Genomic DNA, 19,070 nt, shown 5'->3' with positions numbered 1-19,070 from the left:
GTTTTTATCACTACAATACAATAGTAATTACGGTGAGCACAGGCACTTATCTCAGATTTTTTCCCTATATACCTTAATATAACATAAAGGTATATAGGGGGGAAAATCTGAGACGAGTGCCTGTGACGGTGAGGTTGAATTTCCTGTCATTTATTCATCATCCACGCACAAACTAGACTCAGAAAAAAAGTATATCTCGGTACATTAACCTCAGTTTCAGGTATAGATATGTGATTTTTTTTCTGAGACAAGTGATTTTGACTATCCACAGCTGTCAGTACTTTGATATATGTAACTATTAAGAACCATTTTAATTCAACTCGCTTGTTTTGTAATGAAACGACTAAACCACATTACAGTCACATGTCTTCAAGATCCGGTGTCTGAGAAGCATTCTTGTGTAGATGAATATTTTTGACATAATTTAGATAAAAATGGCTGAACAGGTACGTTTGATTCAATTAGTTATTACGTCTTTAAATGCGACTTTGAATATGTTTTACATTTGTCACGTTGATATGTTGTTGTTGTTCCAAATATAGAAACCGAAAATTATGCCACAATGGATGCGTGTGCAATCGGAACCGACCAAATAGGTTTGGTTACTAGCATTTTTATATAAGATTTTTGAAAGAGTTAACGGACTACGACGAAAGACGGATGCCATGTGATAAGAAAAGCTCACATGATTCATCAGGTCAGGTTAGCTAAAAATGTTGATTAGTATACATAATACGAAAACTAGGATTGTTGTCAATACCTAAATTACCTAGTTAGTTGTTTCATATCAGAGTTGTCTTACCTTTAATTGTAACGGTGAATATCAGTTGGAGATGCGATTGTAAATAAGTCTATTAAATATAGAAATGATTTTATTAAAATTATATTCCTTATATGGTGTTTCTTGCTGAACTTATGTTTACCACTACTTAATACTATTAATAGACATTATATCAGGTAAAAGTTCAAGGGACATAACTCATGTTTAAATAAAGTACATGAAACTAAATAATATCAAAGTACTAAAGTACTGAACATCAGATGACCGCAAGTCCTTGTGGACGATGACAAGCACATGTCAAAGAAAAAAAAATCGCATCTCTATATCTAAAGTGAGGTTAATGTACAGATATAAAAAAACAATCTGAGACAAGTTCGTGCATTGATGATAAATAAATCATGACAGGGAATACAACCTCACTGTAATAACTATATTGTAGTGATACAAATCAGTATACTCCGGTTTGTTGTTATTTATTATATCAGAAGTCCATTAAAAAAATATTAAATTACTTATTGTGAATTACGTTTACGTGTATCTAATTTTCATCCAGTTGTTTATCATACAAATAACAGTGCAGTGCAAGTGCAGGGATGACACTCTTCTGTAATAATTCGATTTTTCTAATAGATTAGAGGTGGATAGACATTCCTATTCCCCTCCAAAAAGTTCAGCCTCCCATGCAGAGTCATCGTTCCTTGAGAGAAAACAAAGACCGACAACTCTGCATGGGGGATTACATACGTTTCTTCTGTCAGCTTCGTAGCCAAGGATAACGGTCCACTCCCGCTCTAGAGTGGGATTAGATCGTAACCATTGGCTAGCGAAGGTTTTCTTCCGCATGCGTTTACACATTTTTTATGTACTTGTGCATAGCTATTAATGATTTTTACTTATATATTTATAACAAAACATTTTATGGGTATTATTGAAGAAATGAGTTTGTATTTACCCTTAAGCTTTTATGTAAGCGGAGAGGTATAGCCTTTCATATATGATTATTAAATAGCGAAATCTAAGAAATATATAAGAATACAGTTTGAATTCGTGGAAAAAAAACTGTTTTCATCATTTGATTTAGAACAATTTTGATATGACCAAGCATACAGATTTAAAGGAGGGTTCATAAAACTTGAAATTAATTTTAAAGACAAATCGTGACCATATTTCAAATTGATTTTTTTTTTATCAAAAAACAATCGTGATCATAATTGTGTTTTGCCTTTTGCATAAACTTATACATTAAATTTTCATAAAACTTCCGAGGAACCAAAATAACACCAACAATTATATTAAATTATGCATGCTGAGGTTTTTATTTGTTATGCATCAAATATGTAATCATATAGTCATTGCTCATTGTTGAAGACCGTACGATTAACCTATAGTTGTTAATTTCTGCGTTATTTTGGTCTCTTGTGGAGAGTTGTCTCTTTGGCACTCATACCACATCTTCCTTTTTTTTTATATATATATTTAATTTCAGATTTAAAATGCAGATAAAACATGTCTGGTCCCGGTTATGACGATGACATTGTTGCCGTGATTATAGACAATGGTTCCGGAATGATCAAAGCAGGATTTGCAGGCGATGATGCACCGAGTGCTGTTATTCCTTCAATAACTGGCCGCCCAAGACATCAGGTATAATTCAGAATGAACATTAAGTTGCGTTTACTGTTTTGGTTTTTTTTTTGTGATCTGTTAAATTGTTCCTTTTAAAATTGTTACACGATTATGACTGCTGTCGGTCTATATATACATTGAACGACAAATTTATGTGACGTATAAAATTTTCTGACGTCAGACACGCTAATCAATGAATGTGTTTGTAGATAGATGTTTTTTTAACAAATTGTGTTCTGTTAAATTGTTCTTTCTAAAATTGTTACACGATGATGACTGCTGTACCCATGTTTTGAATATTTCATTTATTATGTCTGTTTAGTTCCCGCATCCTTGTAAATATAACAGAAGTGGATGAGACTGGCATCAAAGTGAGAGGTTTAGCGCTTAAAATCCAGGTTTAATCCACCATTATCTACATTTGAAAATGCCTGTACCAAGTCAGGAATATGACAGTTCTTGTCCATTGGTTTTTGATGTGTTTTGTCGTTTGATTTTGCCATGTGATTATGGACTTTCCGATTGGATTCTCCTCTGAGTTCAGTATTTTTGTGATTTTACTTTTTACTGGACATGATGGATACCAAAAATAAAATAAAATCATGAACTTTTCGATTACTCTTTTCATTATTAAACCCTTGTTCAAACAATTTATTTTTAACCAGTCACAATTCAAGGCGGTCAATATATTAGTTTCATCGTTTAAATTAGAATGAGATTAGATATATTTTTTCTGCAAATTGTATGAACATGTTTTATTATTAATAACAGACCGAGATGGTTAAGCAAGGTTACACAGAACAGGAATGTTTTGTTGGAGACGACGCACAAAATAAACGAGGCATCCTGAAAATGACATATCCCATTGAACACGGAATAATTACAAACTGGGACGACATGGAAAAACTGTGGCATCATACATTCTATAATGAACTCCGAGTGGTTCCAGAACAACATCCTGTCATATTAACAGAAGCTCCAATGAACCCCAAAGCTAACAGAGAGAAAATGACAGAAGTAAGTCGTCTTTTAATTGTTTTTACCAACTTAAAATTTAGAATGGAAATGAGGAATGTGTCAAAGAGACAACAACCTGACTATAGGGCATACAACAGCCGAAGGCAACAATCTTTGATGCAGCGAGAAACTCCGGCACCCGGAGGAGTTCTTCAGCTGGCCCCTAAACAAATATGTATACTAGTTCAGTGATAATGCATATTTGTTTTGTAAATATTATTAGTTATTATTATCAACATTATCAATAACATTCTTTTGAATTAAACTATGTTTAGAGTAGATACATTACATGTACTTACACACATGTGTATATTCAATTTTTCACCTATAAAGAATCGCCCTACTTATATAGTGAAGATAGAAGAATACGGCGTTTGACACTAAAATCAATCATATATATAATAAGAAATGGCTCTGCTTTCATAATATGACAGCACTTATTATGGCGATAAAGAAGGACTACCTACTAATAAATATTTCCTGTCGTAGGGGAAATGGCATTAAGTCTTACCTTTGTTTATCCGTCCGTCCGGCCGTTCGTACGTCCCAAAAATGATTTCCTTTTTCTAACTTTAGTTTTTCTGAACTGAATGCAATGAAATTTGCATACACTGCCTATTACCACAAAACACAGATCAATTTGAATTATGGTGGCGTCACTTTTACAGTTCTAAAGTTATGCCCCTTTTCAAATGGAAAAGTTGCTGCAGTTTTTGTTGCCGTTCTCTACCTTAAGTTTGCCTCAACTAAATATTATGAAACGTATACACAAAGCTTATTACCAGAAAACTCGTATCAAGTACAAGTTTGGGTAGCATCACTTTTACAGTTCCAGAGTGGTGTTCCTTTACAAATTAATATGCAAGCGGGGAGAATCATCTGTGTCTTTTGGACACGTTCACTAATTATGTTGTATCTATTCGATTTTTACTCTGTTTTTGATAATCTTAAATTCGATCTGCAATAAAAGTTTCAATCTAAACATGAATAATCATGATCATTCAAAAAAAAAAAAGTGGTTTAAAACCAAAAATAAAAGCAATCAATCATTGACGACCATTTATTAGTTAATCTATTTATCCGTAGTTTTTTCTGGAATCTTTAAATGCTCCTGCTTTCTACGTCGCCATACAAGCCGTTCTATCTCTGCATGCATCTGGAAGAACAACAGGAATAGTATTTGATTCAGGAGATGGCGTTTCCAATGCTGTACCAATTTACGAAGGTAAACAAGTAAGACGAATAATAGATTATACGTTTAATTCATGATGCAGTATTGTAAATGAGTACATGTTATAAGATTCATCAGTAAATTTTGAAATGATGTTCTGATAAATTTATAAAAGGCGGATGTTTGTATATATGAAGTTGAATTATATTATTACATACGATAGGACTTCAATTTGTAATATAAGATACATGTAACTACTATGTGTTGTAGTTCTTGCTCAATACTACAGCCACATTCAAAAATAATTATTGATGTAACTTATTCAATTATTTTTTTAGGGTATGCTATACCTCACACTATTAAACGTTCTCAACTCGCAGGACGAGACCTTACTGCATATCTCCAAAGAATCTTGCCTGAAAAGGGTCACAATTTTGTCTTCCCATATATGGAAGGGATAGTAAGTGATATCAAGGAGAAAATGTGCTACGTTTGTCTCGACTTTGAGCAAGAAATGGACACGTCAGACAAGTCATCATCTTTGGAAAAGTTATACGAATTACCAGATGGTGATGTCATTACAATCGGGAATGAAGAACGCTTCCGATGCGCAGAAGCATTGTTTCAGCCATCGTTCCTTGGTATGTTTAGTAAATTAAAAAGAAATTATGCCGTTTTATTTTATTATTCCAAACTATAGTATAAACCTTAAAAAGTTAAGTTTGTATTTTGTGGGAACTACTAGATTGATTTGTACAGGATTTATTAAGAAAGGAACAAGAATATACTTAGTTTCTAACCTTTATAGCTAACTGTTTCTTCCTAAGAGTCATAAAATAACTAAGTAAATGTTAATAATTAATTTCAGGAATGGAACAAAGTGGAATCCATGAAATGATTCACAATTCCATTATGATGTCAGACATTGATATTAGAAAAGATCTGTACAGTAATATTGTGTTATCAGGAGGTTGCACAATGTTTCCAGGTGAGTAATTTATTGGATGAAAAATCTTTTTTCTTTTATTTCCTATTCGTCGTTTGCCTGTCCTGCTATTTTAAAGTTTCTTTATTTGTCTTATGCATTTTGATACCCCCTCCCCACAGTATATTTTTCTGCTAATGGTTTTGCTACATACCTGAATAATGTCTATAGACAGTCTATGCATGCTATATTGTTTCAGCAAAGCAAAATACTTTCAACACCGTCGTCATTTTCTTTCTGGTTGATAGATGTTTCATTGACAGTCACACAACACGTTATTTTTAAATGAAAAAATGGAACAAATATCAAGGGTAGCTTATATTAAGCGGAATAAAATACTAAGACAAAAGTAGCTTTTAAAAATTAAATGCATAGCGATGCAAAATTATACATTGATTCCGTAATATTTATCCTTTTAGGTATTGCTGATCGACTGAAGAAAGAAATGGAAGCCCTATCTTCTAGTGCAATGAACACTAAGATTATTGCACCTCCGGAAAGAAAATACTCTGCTTGGATTGGAGGATCTATACTTGGTTCTCTATGCACTTTTGGACATATGTGTATTTCAAAGCAAGAATATGACGAAAATGGATCAAGCATCGTACATAGAAAATGTTTTTAAACCAATGTCAAAAGTTAAGGAAAAGTGGCAATCACCAGCGCAGAGTTCATAACCGTTCCATGCATTCTCCTCAATAATGATTGTAGTGTTACGTAGTATTGAAAAGCAATTTAAATAGCAAGGATATGATCTTTGCGCCGGAGATTGTTAAAGTGCAATATTAACAATACTAGCCAGAACAGATACGACAGTTAACAAGATAGATGATAAGGTGCAAAATATTCAATTTAAAATCTATAAAGATCATACATAATATGATAAAATATTTTCTTTAACCGGTATACATAGTGGATGTTTTGATATTCCTTAGAAAAGAAAATCTAAATATATGATCCTTCATAGTTTTTTAGGATCCAAAAAAATAAATTAATAATGTACGAAATAATAATTACCAGTTTTTAACTTAATAACCACTTGGAGTGGGGCAATGTAACTTGTTTGATTACTCGCCGTAACTTAGAGGTATGTTGTGTATAGAAACAACAAATTTAAGGCCTTCTGTGTAAGCCATGTTAAAAAAACACATTGATCAGCCTTGTCACTGTACGTGGTACTGTATTACAAAAGTCGCTTCCACAATCTAACATTTTCTACCCCTAGAGTTCTGTACTGAAACTTGGCATGATTATTCACCATTAGATAAAGTTGTGTCTGGTACTAAAAAACGAGCTTTGTAAGTGTTGGTCAAAATCTTAGTTCAACTTAGCCGTATTTTTGGTGATTTACAAATATGCTTTTTGCGCCTGTCCCAAGTCAGGAGCCTCTGGCCTTTGTTAGTCTTGTATTATTTTTATATTAGTTTCTTGTGTACAATTTGGAATTTAGTATGGCGTTCATTATCACTGAACTAGTATATATTTGTTTAGGGGCCAGCTGAAGGACGCCTCCGGGTGCGGGAATTTCTCGCTACATTGAAGACCTGTTGGTGACCTTCTGCTGTTGTTTTTTATTTGGTCGGGTTGTTGTCTCTTTGACACATTCCCCTTTTCAATTCTCAATTGTATTTAACTGTTTAATTTTAAAGTAAGTCTTTTGTAAATAAATAAGTGGTAAATAAGAAAATGTATCTCTTACAATAAGATAAGTATAAATTGAAAAACCTTGATTACTTTTTATATGCATTGTAATTTGAACTTTAACTTCAGATGGACCCACTATGTGCCCTATCCTCGAAATAAACATCAAATGGAATATTGTAAAAAACAAGTGGTCTGATATGACTGTAAATTTTCACTTCTTTTCTAGTACTATGATCAACAAAATAATTTGTTTTGTAAATAGTTATCACAGGTACCAGGATTATAACCCAATACGCCAGATATGCGTGTCGTCTACACAAGACTTATCAGTGACTCTTAGACCAAAATAGTTATAAAGCCAAAAAGTACAAATTGAGGACACAAAATTCCAAAAAGTTATGCCAAATATGGCTAAGGTAATCTATTCCTGTGGTAAGAAAATCCTTAGTTTTTAGAAGAATTCAAAGTTTTTTAACAGGAAATTTTTAAAAATGATCAATTAATATTTATATTCATGTCAACACCGAAGTGAGGACAACTGGGCTGGTGAAATCATCGGAGACGAAACGTCCACCTGCAGTGGCATCGACCCAGTGGTGTAAATAGTCATTAAAGGTAACAGTATTATAATGCAATACACCAATGCTCCTGATTGAGGTCCTTATATTACTTTGATCTACAAATTATGACTTCGATGGAGAGTTGTCTTATTAGCACGCATACAACATCTTCTTAAATCTATTGATTACTAGTAAATAGAAGGTTTATTTGTTTTTTTTCTTGTAAAAACACAATTAAAATCATCCATCAAGCTAATGATAAATTAAAGGTAAATGTACTTTTTATAGTTTGATTTATTCAAAATAAGAAATGACAGGTCAAGTTAAAAGTGTGTTTTTCTTAAATGATTTATGTTTTATCTAGTTTTTCTTTATGGATCATAATGTATTGCAGTTGGAATAGGGATAATCATATAAATGCAAAACCATAAAGTTCAATAGGCTCGTTTTATCAATCAAAAACTACTGCTATCAAATAACACAAATTGGCAATTCTAAGAAATGCATAATACTGCAACCTTTCCCCCAGAAAGCATATTTATCATCTATTAAAATTCTTATTTCTACAATGCATTCCACTATTGTTGTTTGTATATACCCACGATTATAAGTAGTCGGTCGATTCGGTATAATTTATAGGTTTGTCTGTCAAACTTTTGAATGAAAACAATCTTTTTTTTTATTTTGCAGTATACTTTTTATTTATTATAAAGATAGTTAATGTAAACTTTGGTTGTGGAAAAATTCCGATTTTCTTCAATTTTCCACAAATAACCAATGACCAAATAAGTTATTTAAGAGGAAATCTCCTTTATACATTTTGCTGCATCATATGCCCTTTTCAACAATTAGTCTCTCTTCAGTGATGCTCGAGGCAAAATATTTGAAAATCAAAAGCTTATTTAATGGCCGCGCTCATCAATATATTTGCATACGTTTTTATTTTGCTATCAGCAATTATAATATGAAATATATTATTAAAAGTACACATGTTTTAAATGTTCACCGGATAACCTGCACAAAAACTGTATTAAAAAATACCCTTTTACGTTGTAGTAAAAAGTAAAATCACAAAAAACTGAACTCCGAGGAAAACATAAAAACGAAAAGTCACTAATTAAATGGCAAAATCGAAAGTTCAAACACATCAAACGGATTGATAACAACTTCCATATTCCTGACTTGGTACAGACATTATCATATATTCTCAATATTTCCATTTTCGATCATATATATTGTCGTATATGTCATTAGATGAGGAAGAGTAGCTAGCTCTTGTGTCCTTATGATATATTTTGACAATTTGCGGACTATAGATGGCCAATCAATATTATAAGGATTTAAGAGATACGGAACGATTATGTAGCTTATCTGTCATAAGTTTTCGTTTGAGTTATGTATAATGGTTCTGCAAATCCTAAAGCTTGTCTAAGCAGACTAGATAATACGACAATATTTGTTATAGTTTGCAGCAGCACCAATTATTTATATTTATAAGATGAAGAGACAGGTTAATGTTTGTCGTTTCTACACCTACTATTCATCGTCCCTAAGCTAACACGCACAGTGTAGGTTTTATCCCCACTTTCAATTATTTATGTTTGATAATATGAATACCCGTCAGGTTGAAACAGAAATGTTTCCCGATGATTAGGTTAATCATGCTATGTCTATTTTTGTCAATACTTTGCAAACTTTTGCAAAATTTAATCCTGGTATCTATGATGACTTTATTTACCACCACTGGGTCGATGCCACTGCTGGTGGAATATTAATTCCTCGAGGGTACCACCAGCGCAGTAGCCAGTCTGTTCTTATATGATTTATCATTGATATGTTCATATTTATAAATTTACTGTTTACAAAACGTTTGAATTAATTATTTTGAATTATGAATAGATTACCTTAGCTGTATTTGGCAAAACGTTTGGGAATGCTGGTCTTCAATGCACTTATACTTCGTTCTTTATTTGGCCTTTTTAACTATGTTCGGAATCGAGCTTCACTGATGAGTCTTTTGTAGACGAAACGCACTTTGGCGTAAATACAAAATTTAATCTTGGTATCTATGATGAGTTAATTTATTCTTTGTATGTGCCACGACTTGAATTTAGTATATTGCATAATTTATTTCCAACAACATACTTTTTTCAAAGAAATGAGTTTGGATGGCCTTGTTTTCATGTACATTCCGATTTCCCTCAGAATCCACTACTGCGTAACACTTCTTTGTTGTATAAAGTAAAAGTGACATACAAAAACCTACTAGTTTTGCCACTGGTATATTTAAAGGCGACCTGGATTATTCATACTGTAAAATTTGCAATTGACTTTATAATTTTCTTTTTGATAAATCAAATTAACGGTCAAATATTTCTTAGATCTACGGACTATTCTCCTTTGTAACTTCATATTTACGAATGTGAAACAACGCACTGAGTCCTCGATTAACCGAATGACGGCCTTGAAAACTGCAGACGGAAGGTACGTTTGTTTTTATTTTTTCAGTTTTTTATAAAATGTGAATCAATCTTCCTATATAAATGTTTCGCTTATATGTGTAATATATTATTTTTTTGCGCCGCCTTTAAGTTTATTCTTACAAAATAGTACGTTCCACAGACAAGAAAAAAGAATGGAACGTTTCGTGTTAATTTCAACATTTTTGTTGTTATTTTGCCATTGCGGTTTTTCAATGCCACTGAATATCGAGGCATATAATCCCGTGGACTACTTTTTTCGCCAAAGTAAGTTTACTTGTTTAATAATATTTTTTCAAGCAAACATGCTATAGTCGTTTGATTTTAAAAATATATACATAAAATAAATAAAATTGCAGTCTTTCTTTTGTCCACAAACATTATCAAATCATATAACCAATGAAAATAACAGAATAGAAATACGTCGATACAGTGCATATAATAATGATATGTTATCTTTAAAATATCAAACTCATTGATACCAGGATTAAAATGTGGCCGAACGCGTTTCGTCAACAAAAGACTCATCAGTGACGATCGAATAAAAATGTTTAAAAGTACCAAACTTAAGTACCACTACTGTACATTGCAAACTTTGGGTCGATGACCATGGCGAGGAACAGCATGTCACTGATGGTCTAATGTATACTTTACTTTTTAATTTATATTTATAAAATTCAATATTACATATACTCTTAGATATATAGGTATGCCATGCATTTTAACATTTTTACTTATATCTTTCTCCTGCTAAAGAAATTTTCTTTACGTCCCGCTCAGAATATATCATTTTATGAAGGCGTAAAAAACTGAGTCTGTTCAACTGTGCTGTCGGATAAATCCAGAATAAATCCAGAATTGCTCTTCACAGTTTATGTAGATCCTAATAAGAAAAAACTTCAGACTATCTTACAAAAAATGTTCATGACCTATTTTGGTCTGGTAGAACTATACAGAGTGAACTCTTAAAATATCAAACTGCACTGTGTTTTGATTATCTTTTAAACTTATTCTTGTCTTCATTATATTAAACTAGTTATTTTATCCTTATATGGCATTAACAAATTGTATTTTTGTCTATTAAAAAAATTAAAATAATTACAGGAGATAGGTCCTATAACACCATGACCAATTACAACTACAGCCTAGGCAGAGTTGGTGGTACATCGAATAGAAGAGTTTGCTATAATAACTTTAAATGATTTTCATCGATCTGATATCGTCATGTGACATCGGAGTAAACTATTTAAAGATATGTTTTGTTTAGTCAATGCGTAAAACAATTAAATTGAGAGTTTGTCATTATTTTATTTTATGAAAATTTCCAATAAAATATATTAAAGAACAATTGTGTATTATCTTAATTCTAGGATTATTTAACACTTTAAATGTGTTTTTACCGGGTTGTTGTTTTCTTATACAATGACTCTGGACAACACTGTCTTATTTCGAAATGTTAAACGAAAAACTGCGAAACTTGAAAGATTTTATTAACAGATGCCCAATTCATTACCAATCAAACGAAACAGTCTTAAGCTTATTTACCAGAAACTACGAAGTTCTGAAATGTAAATTTACAAATGTCGTCTACAGAATAGAGTGTGACCTTTGTGGATTGACAAACGTCGGGTGAACGAAAAGAAAGCTAAATACGCGTATGTGCGACCATAGTTCAAGGCAACAGCAACATGTGCAAGCAACACTGTTAAAAACAGCATTTTAACCAGTCTGATAATTCAATCCTTTATATGCAAGTTCGTATAATCAAAAACAGTATGGTAATCACAGGACTAACACTCATTCCCTTCTTTAAATACCTCTCCGTAGAGAAATAGTAGATTACTCTATTAGACAACTGGGAACATCGAAACCATATAGATCTAGTTGCAATGACAAAATTGATGAAATACGTATTCTATCTAGTCCTAGGTGTAGCTTTGTGAATTTGATGAACATTGCCAACTCTACTTCTCGACATAAATGCAGTCATGGTAGTAGTCATCGTCAGTATACATCACCTACTCTGCATGATGTCTCTGTTAATGACTTGCTGCCAGTTATACATACCATTAGGTATTCAACACATCTACACGAAGCTTTATTCACTAGCCCTTGCAATCTTTATCCTCTGAAAAATATATGTTACAAAACAACTGTTTCAAACCATTTCAAACTTACAGCTATCATTTCGTTTATTGCAAGCCACGGAATTTTCAAACCAATTCACATTGGAAAAGATGAAAAGGGGGGAAACGATACTTTCTAAAAAAAAATCTTTTGCCAACAAAGATTTCTATGCGTTTAACTTGGGCAATATCCATCCTCATAAATCATTTCTCTTGAAAATACCTTTCTATTTTAAAGATCGGTATGTACTATGTACCTATCATTTCTTGTACCTATACCAAACCAAAACTAAAACTTTCAATTACAAACACCTGTTGCACGATATAAGGACTTCAAGTCTAAACCTCCTGATTGCGCCTGTGCTAGTTTCCCATTCATATATAATTCCGCTTTTTTTTTAACGTTTTTACTGTTGACCGAACCATAGTCAATACGATTCTCTGCGAAATGTGTTGTCCAAAGGCCAGAAATGTCGTGAGCCTTAATCCATCAATAGGAAACACAACTTCAACATACTGATGGGTTTAGTTGAAGATTTTTAGATATAATTTATACCAGGCAATGGATAAAACATAAGATATAGATCCGTAGATACTCTTTGCGAATTGATTACGGGTGTTAGGTCAGAATCAGACTTAAGAAAGAAGGTCTATGAATACCCATGCTACATCAATCGGTAAAGACCATAAATGTTGCAAAAATCTTGTCCTACCTCCATGACAAATATGTTTTTCCACCAAATCAAGCCTCAAACAACAAAAGATGTGTGTATGAGATACCTTGACGACATAAGTTCCCTTACACACAAAGATACATTCCTGTGTCTTCCAAATGTTTCACAAAATCTCGTTCTTAATTATCAACATCAACAAATCAACAACTCAAGATCGTACTTTTAAGTTTCCGAGAAACTACCTACTCTAGATGTGACGTGAATCAGATGTGAAGACTTATAAATTCTAAAGATCTTAAAGAGAACATACAATTTAAGACTTATTTTATCTTGCATTATATATTAAAACATTTCCTTTTCTACACTCTCTGCACCATTCCAAACTAAAAAAAACAAAAAACAAAACGATCTGGTCCTGATTTGATTCATTAAAGAATGGCTAATATAGATACAAGTATCTTATCTTAGAGATGGATAAATCCTATATGTAGCTACTTTGTGAAATCACCACGATTCGAACAAACAATCCCTTGAAACTGACATTATCAGGATGCTTGATTTTTTGATTTACAAAACATTTGCTACGTTAAAAGGAATTGTTTTTTAACAAGAAATAATCAGCATTTCCATGGGAACTAACTTGCTGAATTGTTCCTTTATTCACACGAATCTGACTTAATACAGGAACTTATTAGGAAGAAAGTAAAGAAATTAACAGTATCCTTTAACTTTACTTACTGCTATGTAGATGATGCAAAATTTGGTGAATGTGTTGACCACATCTATACATACAATCGAGCTTATGATATAGGATAATAGATAAGTTAATTAAATCTGCCTCAAATCTTGAATCAAGAAATTGACTACAAGGCTCTGTTAAAAACAAAACTTTAAAACAAAAAATATTATTTTAGCTTCTCTATTGTAACTTTCTGTTTCTATAGAGCAACATTCAAGCAGCGTCTGCATACAAAGTATATCTCCCAGTTGATACAACACTCGAGGACTTATATTTCCTATCATGATTTCCTTGAAAGAGGATTACTGCTCACATGGAAGCTTTTAGACAAAAGCTTACAAATAACGAAATTGAAATCATCCCTTCATAAATTTTATGAACGCCATAATGAGTTCGTTGATCGTTACCAATATAAATCATAAACTTTTTATAACATGATTACAACGTATAGCGCAATATATCAGGAAACAAATCTTATTGATACAGTTTCAAATGTAGATAATGTTATTAATTCAGAAGAAGAGACATTTTAGGTTTTAAAGTTTCCTGTACTTTTGTAAAGATGGTAGTTAAAATTATTTGCTTCATTAAAAGCTTCGCCATCATCGATCATTTCTGATTGTTTACAATATGAAATCAAGATTTATAGTATAAACACGTACAAAGGCATGTGTTTTTGTTTTATTTGTAACATTAAATTGTATGCGATTATTGCAACATTGCATAAAAAAAAAAACAATCTTTGTTCGTGGTCTTTTACTAATTTTCAAATCTAAACATCTCATTCATCAAAAATAAAATAAACAAAATATGCATTTAATTTTACATACTATCAAAATGAAAAAGACTGTAGAGATCAAACCTTGAAATCTACAGCCTTCAAAGGCCCAGTGATCTAAAACTGATGTTACTTGTCTGTTTTCTTAAAGTATACAGATCATTTTACAAAGACCCAGAAATCTAAGGCAAAATAGTATATTCCGTGTACACTGTAAGTATTCTCTAAGTTGCTATGGTGTTTTATTAAAATTTTATTTTATTTGCTCTTCATTTTTTTTTTTAACATTGAAATTTATTGGATTTTTTTTTTATATATAAACAAAATATAAAATGTGGTATAATTACAAATGAGACAATTCTTCACAAGAAACCAAATGACACAAAAATTAAACAATTAAGTCAGGAACTCGTCATTTAGTGGTTGTCGTGTGTTGCTGAGTCAAATAATTGTTTATCGTTCATCATTCTGTAGATAAATTAAGCCGTAAGTTTCCTAGATTAAATTGTTTTACATTTGTCATTTTGGGGCATTTTATAGCTGACTATGCGTTATTGTCTTTGCTCATTGTTGATAACCAATAGTTGTTGACAACGGCATGGCTAAAAACGAAAGAGACGAACAGACGACAAATTATAGTACACAAGCCAAAATATAGAAAACTAAGCAACACGCTCTTTACCAAAAACTGGGGATAATCTCATGTGCTCCGGGAGGCTAAGCATAATTTGTGTCTGCTCTGAAAATGTCTAAAAATTCACGCTTAATGTCTTAACCAGTTCATTTTTTGTTATTCCACTTATAACTTTTATTTAGTTTTAGAGAATATAAACTATGAGAAACTTCGTATTCCTTTCCATTTTGATGCTGACGGTCTCCGGTCAAGGGTGTATACCACAGTTTCAATCTGCAGACTATTTCTATGACCAAAGTAGGTATATTTTATATAGAAGCTCAGCTTTACTATACATATGAAATTGATACAGATGGACGTTTTCAAACTTGAATCAAAATCAAATTTTTAACTTTCCATTTCTCAACAGTAACATGACCTCTTTTCCATTGTATTGCGTTGAGATATCTAATTATTACATTAAGCTCGTTTGTGTTCACACTTTACGGACTATCAACAGGTGCGCTCCTTATACATAAACTGTTCCAGCAGATTCATAAGTAAGAACGACTGAAAACAACACGTTATAGTATTAACGATCACCATCACGAATTGGTTGACAGATAAGATGTGTCAATGTCTCAGCCACAATCGTATTGTTTGCGGTCTTAGATCTTTGTAATTTTTCTAACTGTGTACGTTGTATTCCTGATTGTGACATTTTGGATGGGTCCATGCGTTAGCGTAGTACAATGTAGGAGACGCTTACCAAAATCGACACTCTCGGTTTACTCCTTATGGAGTTCTTCCGACTCCCTCAGTTTTGTTTGTTTGCTATTTAATCGTTTTACTTTACTCTTATACAAATTTTGCTGAGCTCTAAATATGATTGTTGATTTACTCTATAAAAAATGTTGTTTCGCTCTATATGATTCGTTCTTTACTCAAATTCAAATGTCATTTTACTCTTATACAAATGACGCATTTCTCTAATACAAATGACGCATTTCTCTAATACAAATAATACAAATGTCGCTTTACACTCATACAAATATTTCTCTTCTCTAATGCAGTTATCGCTTATCACTAATGCAAATGTTGCTTTACTCTTATGCAAATGTTGCTTTACTCTTATGCAAATGTTGCTTTACTCTTATGCAAATGTTGCTTTACTATTATGCAAATGTTGCTTTACTATTATGCAAATGTTGCTTTACTCTAATGCAAATGTTGCTTTACTCTAATGCAAATATTGCTTTACTCTTATGCAAATGTTGCTTTACTCTTATGCAAATGTTGCTTAACTCTTATGCAAATGTTGCTTTACTCTAATGCAAATGTTGCTTAACTCTAATGCAAATATTGCTTTACTCTAATGCAACTGTTACTTTACTCTTATGCAAATGTTGCTTTACTCTTATGCGAATGTTGCTTTACTCTAATGCAAATGTTGCTTTACTCTAATGCAAATATTGCTTTACTCTAATGCAAATTTTGCTTAACTCTAATGCAAATATTGCTTTACTCTAATGCAAATGTTACTTTACTCTTATGCAAATGTTGCTTTACTCTAATGCAAATTTTGCTTAACTCTAATGCAAATATTGCTTTACTCTAATGCAAATGTTACTTTACTCTTATGCAAATGTTGCTTTACTCTAATGCAAATGTTGCTTTACTCTAATGCAAATGTTGCTTTACTCTAATGCAAATGTTGCTTTACTCTAATGCAAATATTGCTTTACTCTAATGCAAATGTTGCTTTACTCTAATGCAAATATTACTTTACTCTAATGCGAATGTTGCTTTACTCTCATGCAAATATTACTTTACTCTAATGCAAATGTTGCTTTACTCTTATGCAAATGTTGCTTTGCTCTAATGCAAATGTTGCTTTACTCTAATGCAAATGTTGCTTTACTCTTATGCAAATATTGCTTTGCTCTAATGCAAATGTTGCTTTACTCTAATGCAAATGTTGCTTTACTCTAATTCAAATATTGCTTTACTCTAATGCAAATGTTGGTTTACTGTTTCAAGTTCTGATTTGCTCTATACAATTAATGCTTTTATCTATATAAATGTTTCTTTAGTCTATACATTTTTTGGTAAACTCTATACATTATTAATCAACAAAGAAAACAGCATAAACAAAAATAGTCTTTGATAATATCTAGGGCAATCAATATCTTGATATCAATTATAGTGAATACTTTTTACTGTTACATAAACAATTTCATCACGGCTTAATCGTACTAGTATTTGTTGATTTACGGTATTGCGTTCTAAGAATCGCACTATGAAAATAAATTAAACGCGCCTTTGTTTGAAATAAAGCATGCAATTCATTTTAAAATATCAGCAATCTGTTTAATAATAAGATTTCTTTTTCTATTGAAATAACTTTTTTCACTGAATGTTAACTTGCCATCAGCAACACGATGACTGCCACTTGCATTTGTGGAGCAGAACATGATTAAATTTCGTACAGTTTTAGTTGTGTTATTGTTGCTCGGTCGACACATAATTTCCTGTTTCAATGATTTTTGGTTCTTCAATGGATTCATGCATGAGTGTTCTTTTGGCATCCATCCCTCTTTTCATTCGTTCTAGTTGTATGGCTTTACTTAAGATTGGCGAGCGGAATAACACATGACCACAAAAATCGAAAAAAAATGGAGAATGTGTCAATTGACACAGATGATGCCACAGCTTGCAAATAGACGCTATAGACGGACACAAATAGAGAATGTTAAAGTGACGCCACTCAAGTCCCAACTTGGTCTGTGTTTTATGGTTATACGTTATCTAATTAAAATAAAGAACTCGGATTTCGTAATCTCCATATTAGTGAAGGGCATAAAAACCTTGAATTATTGTGTTTTTGTGGTTTTCCTTGTTTTTAATTTTGGTTTTAATTTTGGTCAGGTGTCTTATGGAAATTTAATTTTTATGGTATATACTTCTTATTATTATATCAGTCGTTTCAAACTGTTTCTCGTAATGCTTTTCTTACATACATGTATTTTAGTCATCACATAAATAATGTTCAGTTACTAATTCGTTTTTTTTTAATTTTCAGGAGATTTGTTTTATAGAATGATGCCTCAATTGTTCAGCTCCAGATCCAGACCACGTGTATCTAATAGTACAAGTAGTTCGACGTTGACAAGACTTTACTATAATGGTTAATTAAGAAATAATTCATGGAAGCCATAGATTTGTTGGAAATTTACACATGGCCTGGGCCGTGATATTCGAATTTTATCCTGAGCGTTAGCGAGGGATAAAATTAACGAATATCACGGCCCAGGCCATGTGTAAATTTACAACAAATCTATGGCTTCCATGAATTATTTCGATTCTAATAGGACAAATACGATCATTAAAAAACTGAAGCGAGGGTGGGTAAATCTGTGTGTATGGCTGTTCTTTTTTACTCCCTGTTAGATAAAGCTCATCATTTTAATAGATCCGTAGCTTGCACGGATTATTTCGTGAACAACCGCTGAAAAAAAAAATGTTTCATTCTCAAAACCATGTTGATTTATATGTTTTTCCCGTGAGCTACCGTCAAATCCAAAGTTGACATTTCGTAACCAATGAGCCGCCATGTTGACTTGCTGAAATCAGTACATATGCGAATAATGCAATAGAATAGAAAATCAAACATAACCTACCTTGATAATCAATTTTAATACAATTGTAAACGACATGTCAATAGTTCACGTAACAGAAAACGTTCAACTCTAGAGTTTTCATTTGTATGACGTCATGTTTTGAAATGACTTAAATGCGCCAAAAACATTAATAGACTTTCGCGGAATTTTATTTAAATTTTATTTTGTTGGTTTCTCCGAGCTCTTATGCATTACT

The 19,070-nt window shown here is 32.1% G+C and overlaps 1 protein-coding gene and 1 long non-coding RNA gene across 2 annotated transcripts; both read left to right on the top strand.

Annotated features, from left to right (window-relative positions):
* The first annotated feature begins 349 nt into the window (after nt 1-349).
* Nucleotides 350-7,054, top strand: LOC134714694 (actin, cytoplasmic-like). Its single transcript, XM_063576175.1, has 7 exons — nt 350-446; nt 2,268-2,425; nt 3,179-3,424; nt 4,511-4,649; nt 4,934-5,236; nt 5,464-5,583; nt 6,000-7,054. The coding sequence occupies exons 2-7, from the start codon at nt 2,288-2,290 to the stop codon at nt 6,203-6,205; spliced, it is 1,152 nt and encodes a 383-aa protein (XP_063432245.1). The 5' UTR covers nt 350-446; nt 2,268-2,287; the 3' UTR covers nt 6,206-7,054.
* Nucleotides 7,055-14,577: 7,523 nt separating this feature from the next.
* LOC134713740 (uncharacterized) lies at nt 14,578-18,387 on the top strand. The gene is made up of 3 exons (XR_010106371.1): nt 14,578-14,794; nt 15,398-15,512; nt 18,277-18,387. It is a non-coding gene; the product is annotated as an uncharacterized LOC134713740 (long non-coding RNA).
* Nucleotides 18,388-19,070: the final 683 nt, after the last annotated feature.

Source organism: Mytilus trossulus, chromosome 4 (genome assembly GCF_036588685.1).
Source record: "Mytilus trossulus isolate FHL-02 chromosome 4, PNRI_Mtr1.1.1.hap1, whole genome shotgun sequence".
Taxonomy (NCBI): domain Eukaryota; kingdom Metazoa; phylum Mollusca; class Bivalvia; order Mytilida; family Mytilidae; genus Mytilus; species Mytilus trossulus.
The sequence above is the reverse complement of the archived record's forward strand: the minus strand, read 5'-3'. Positions and strand labels throughout refer to the sequence as shown.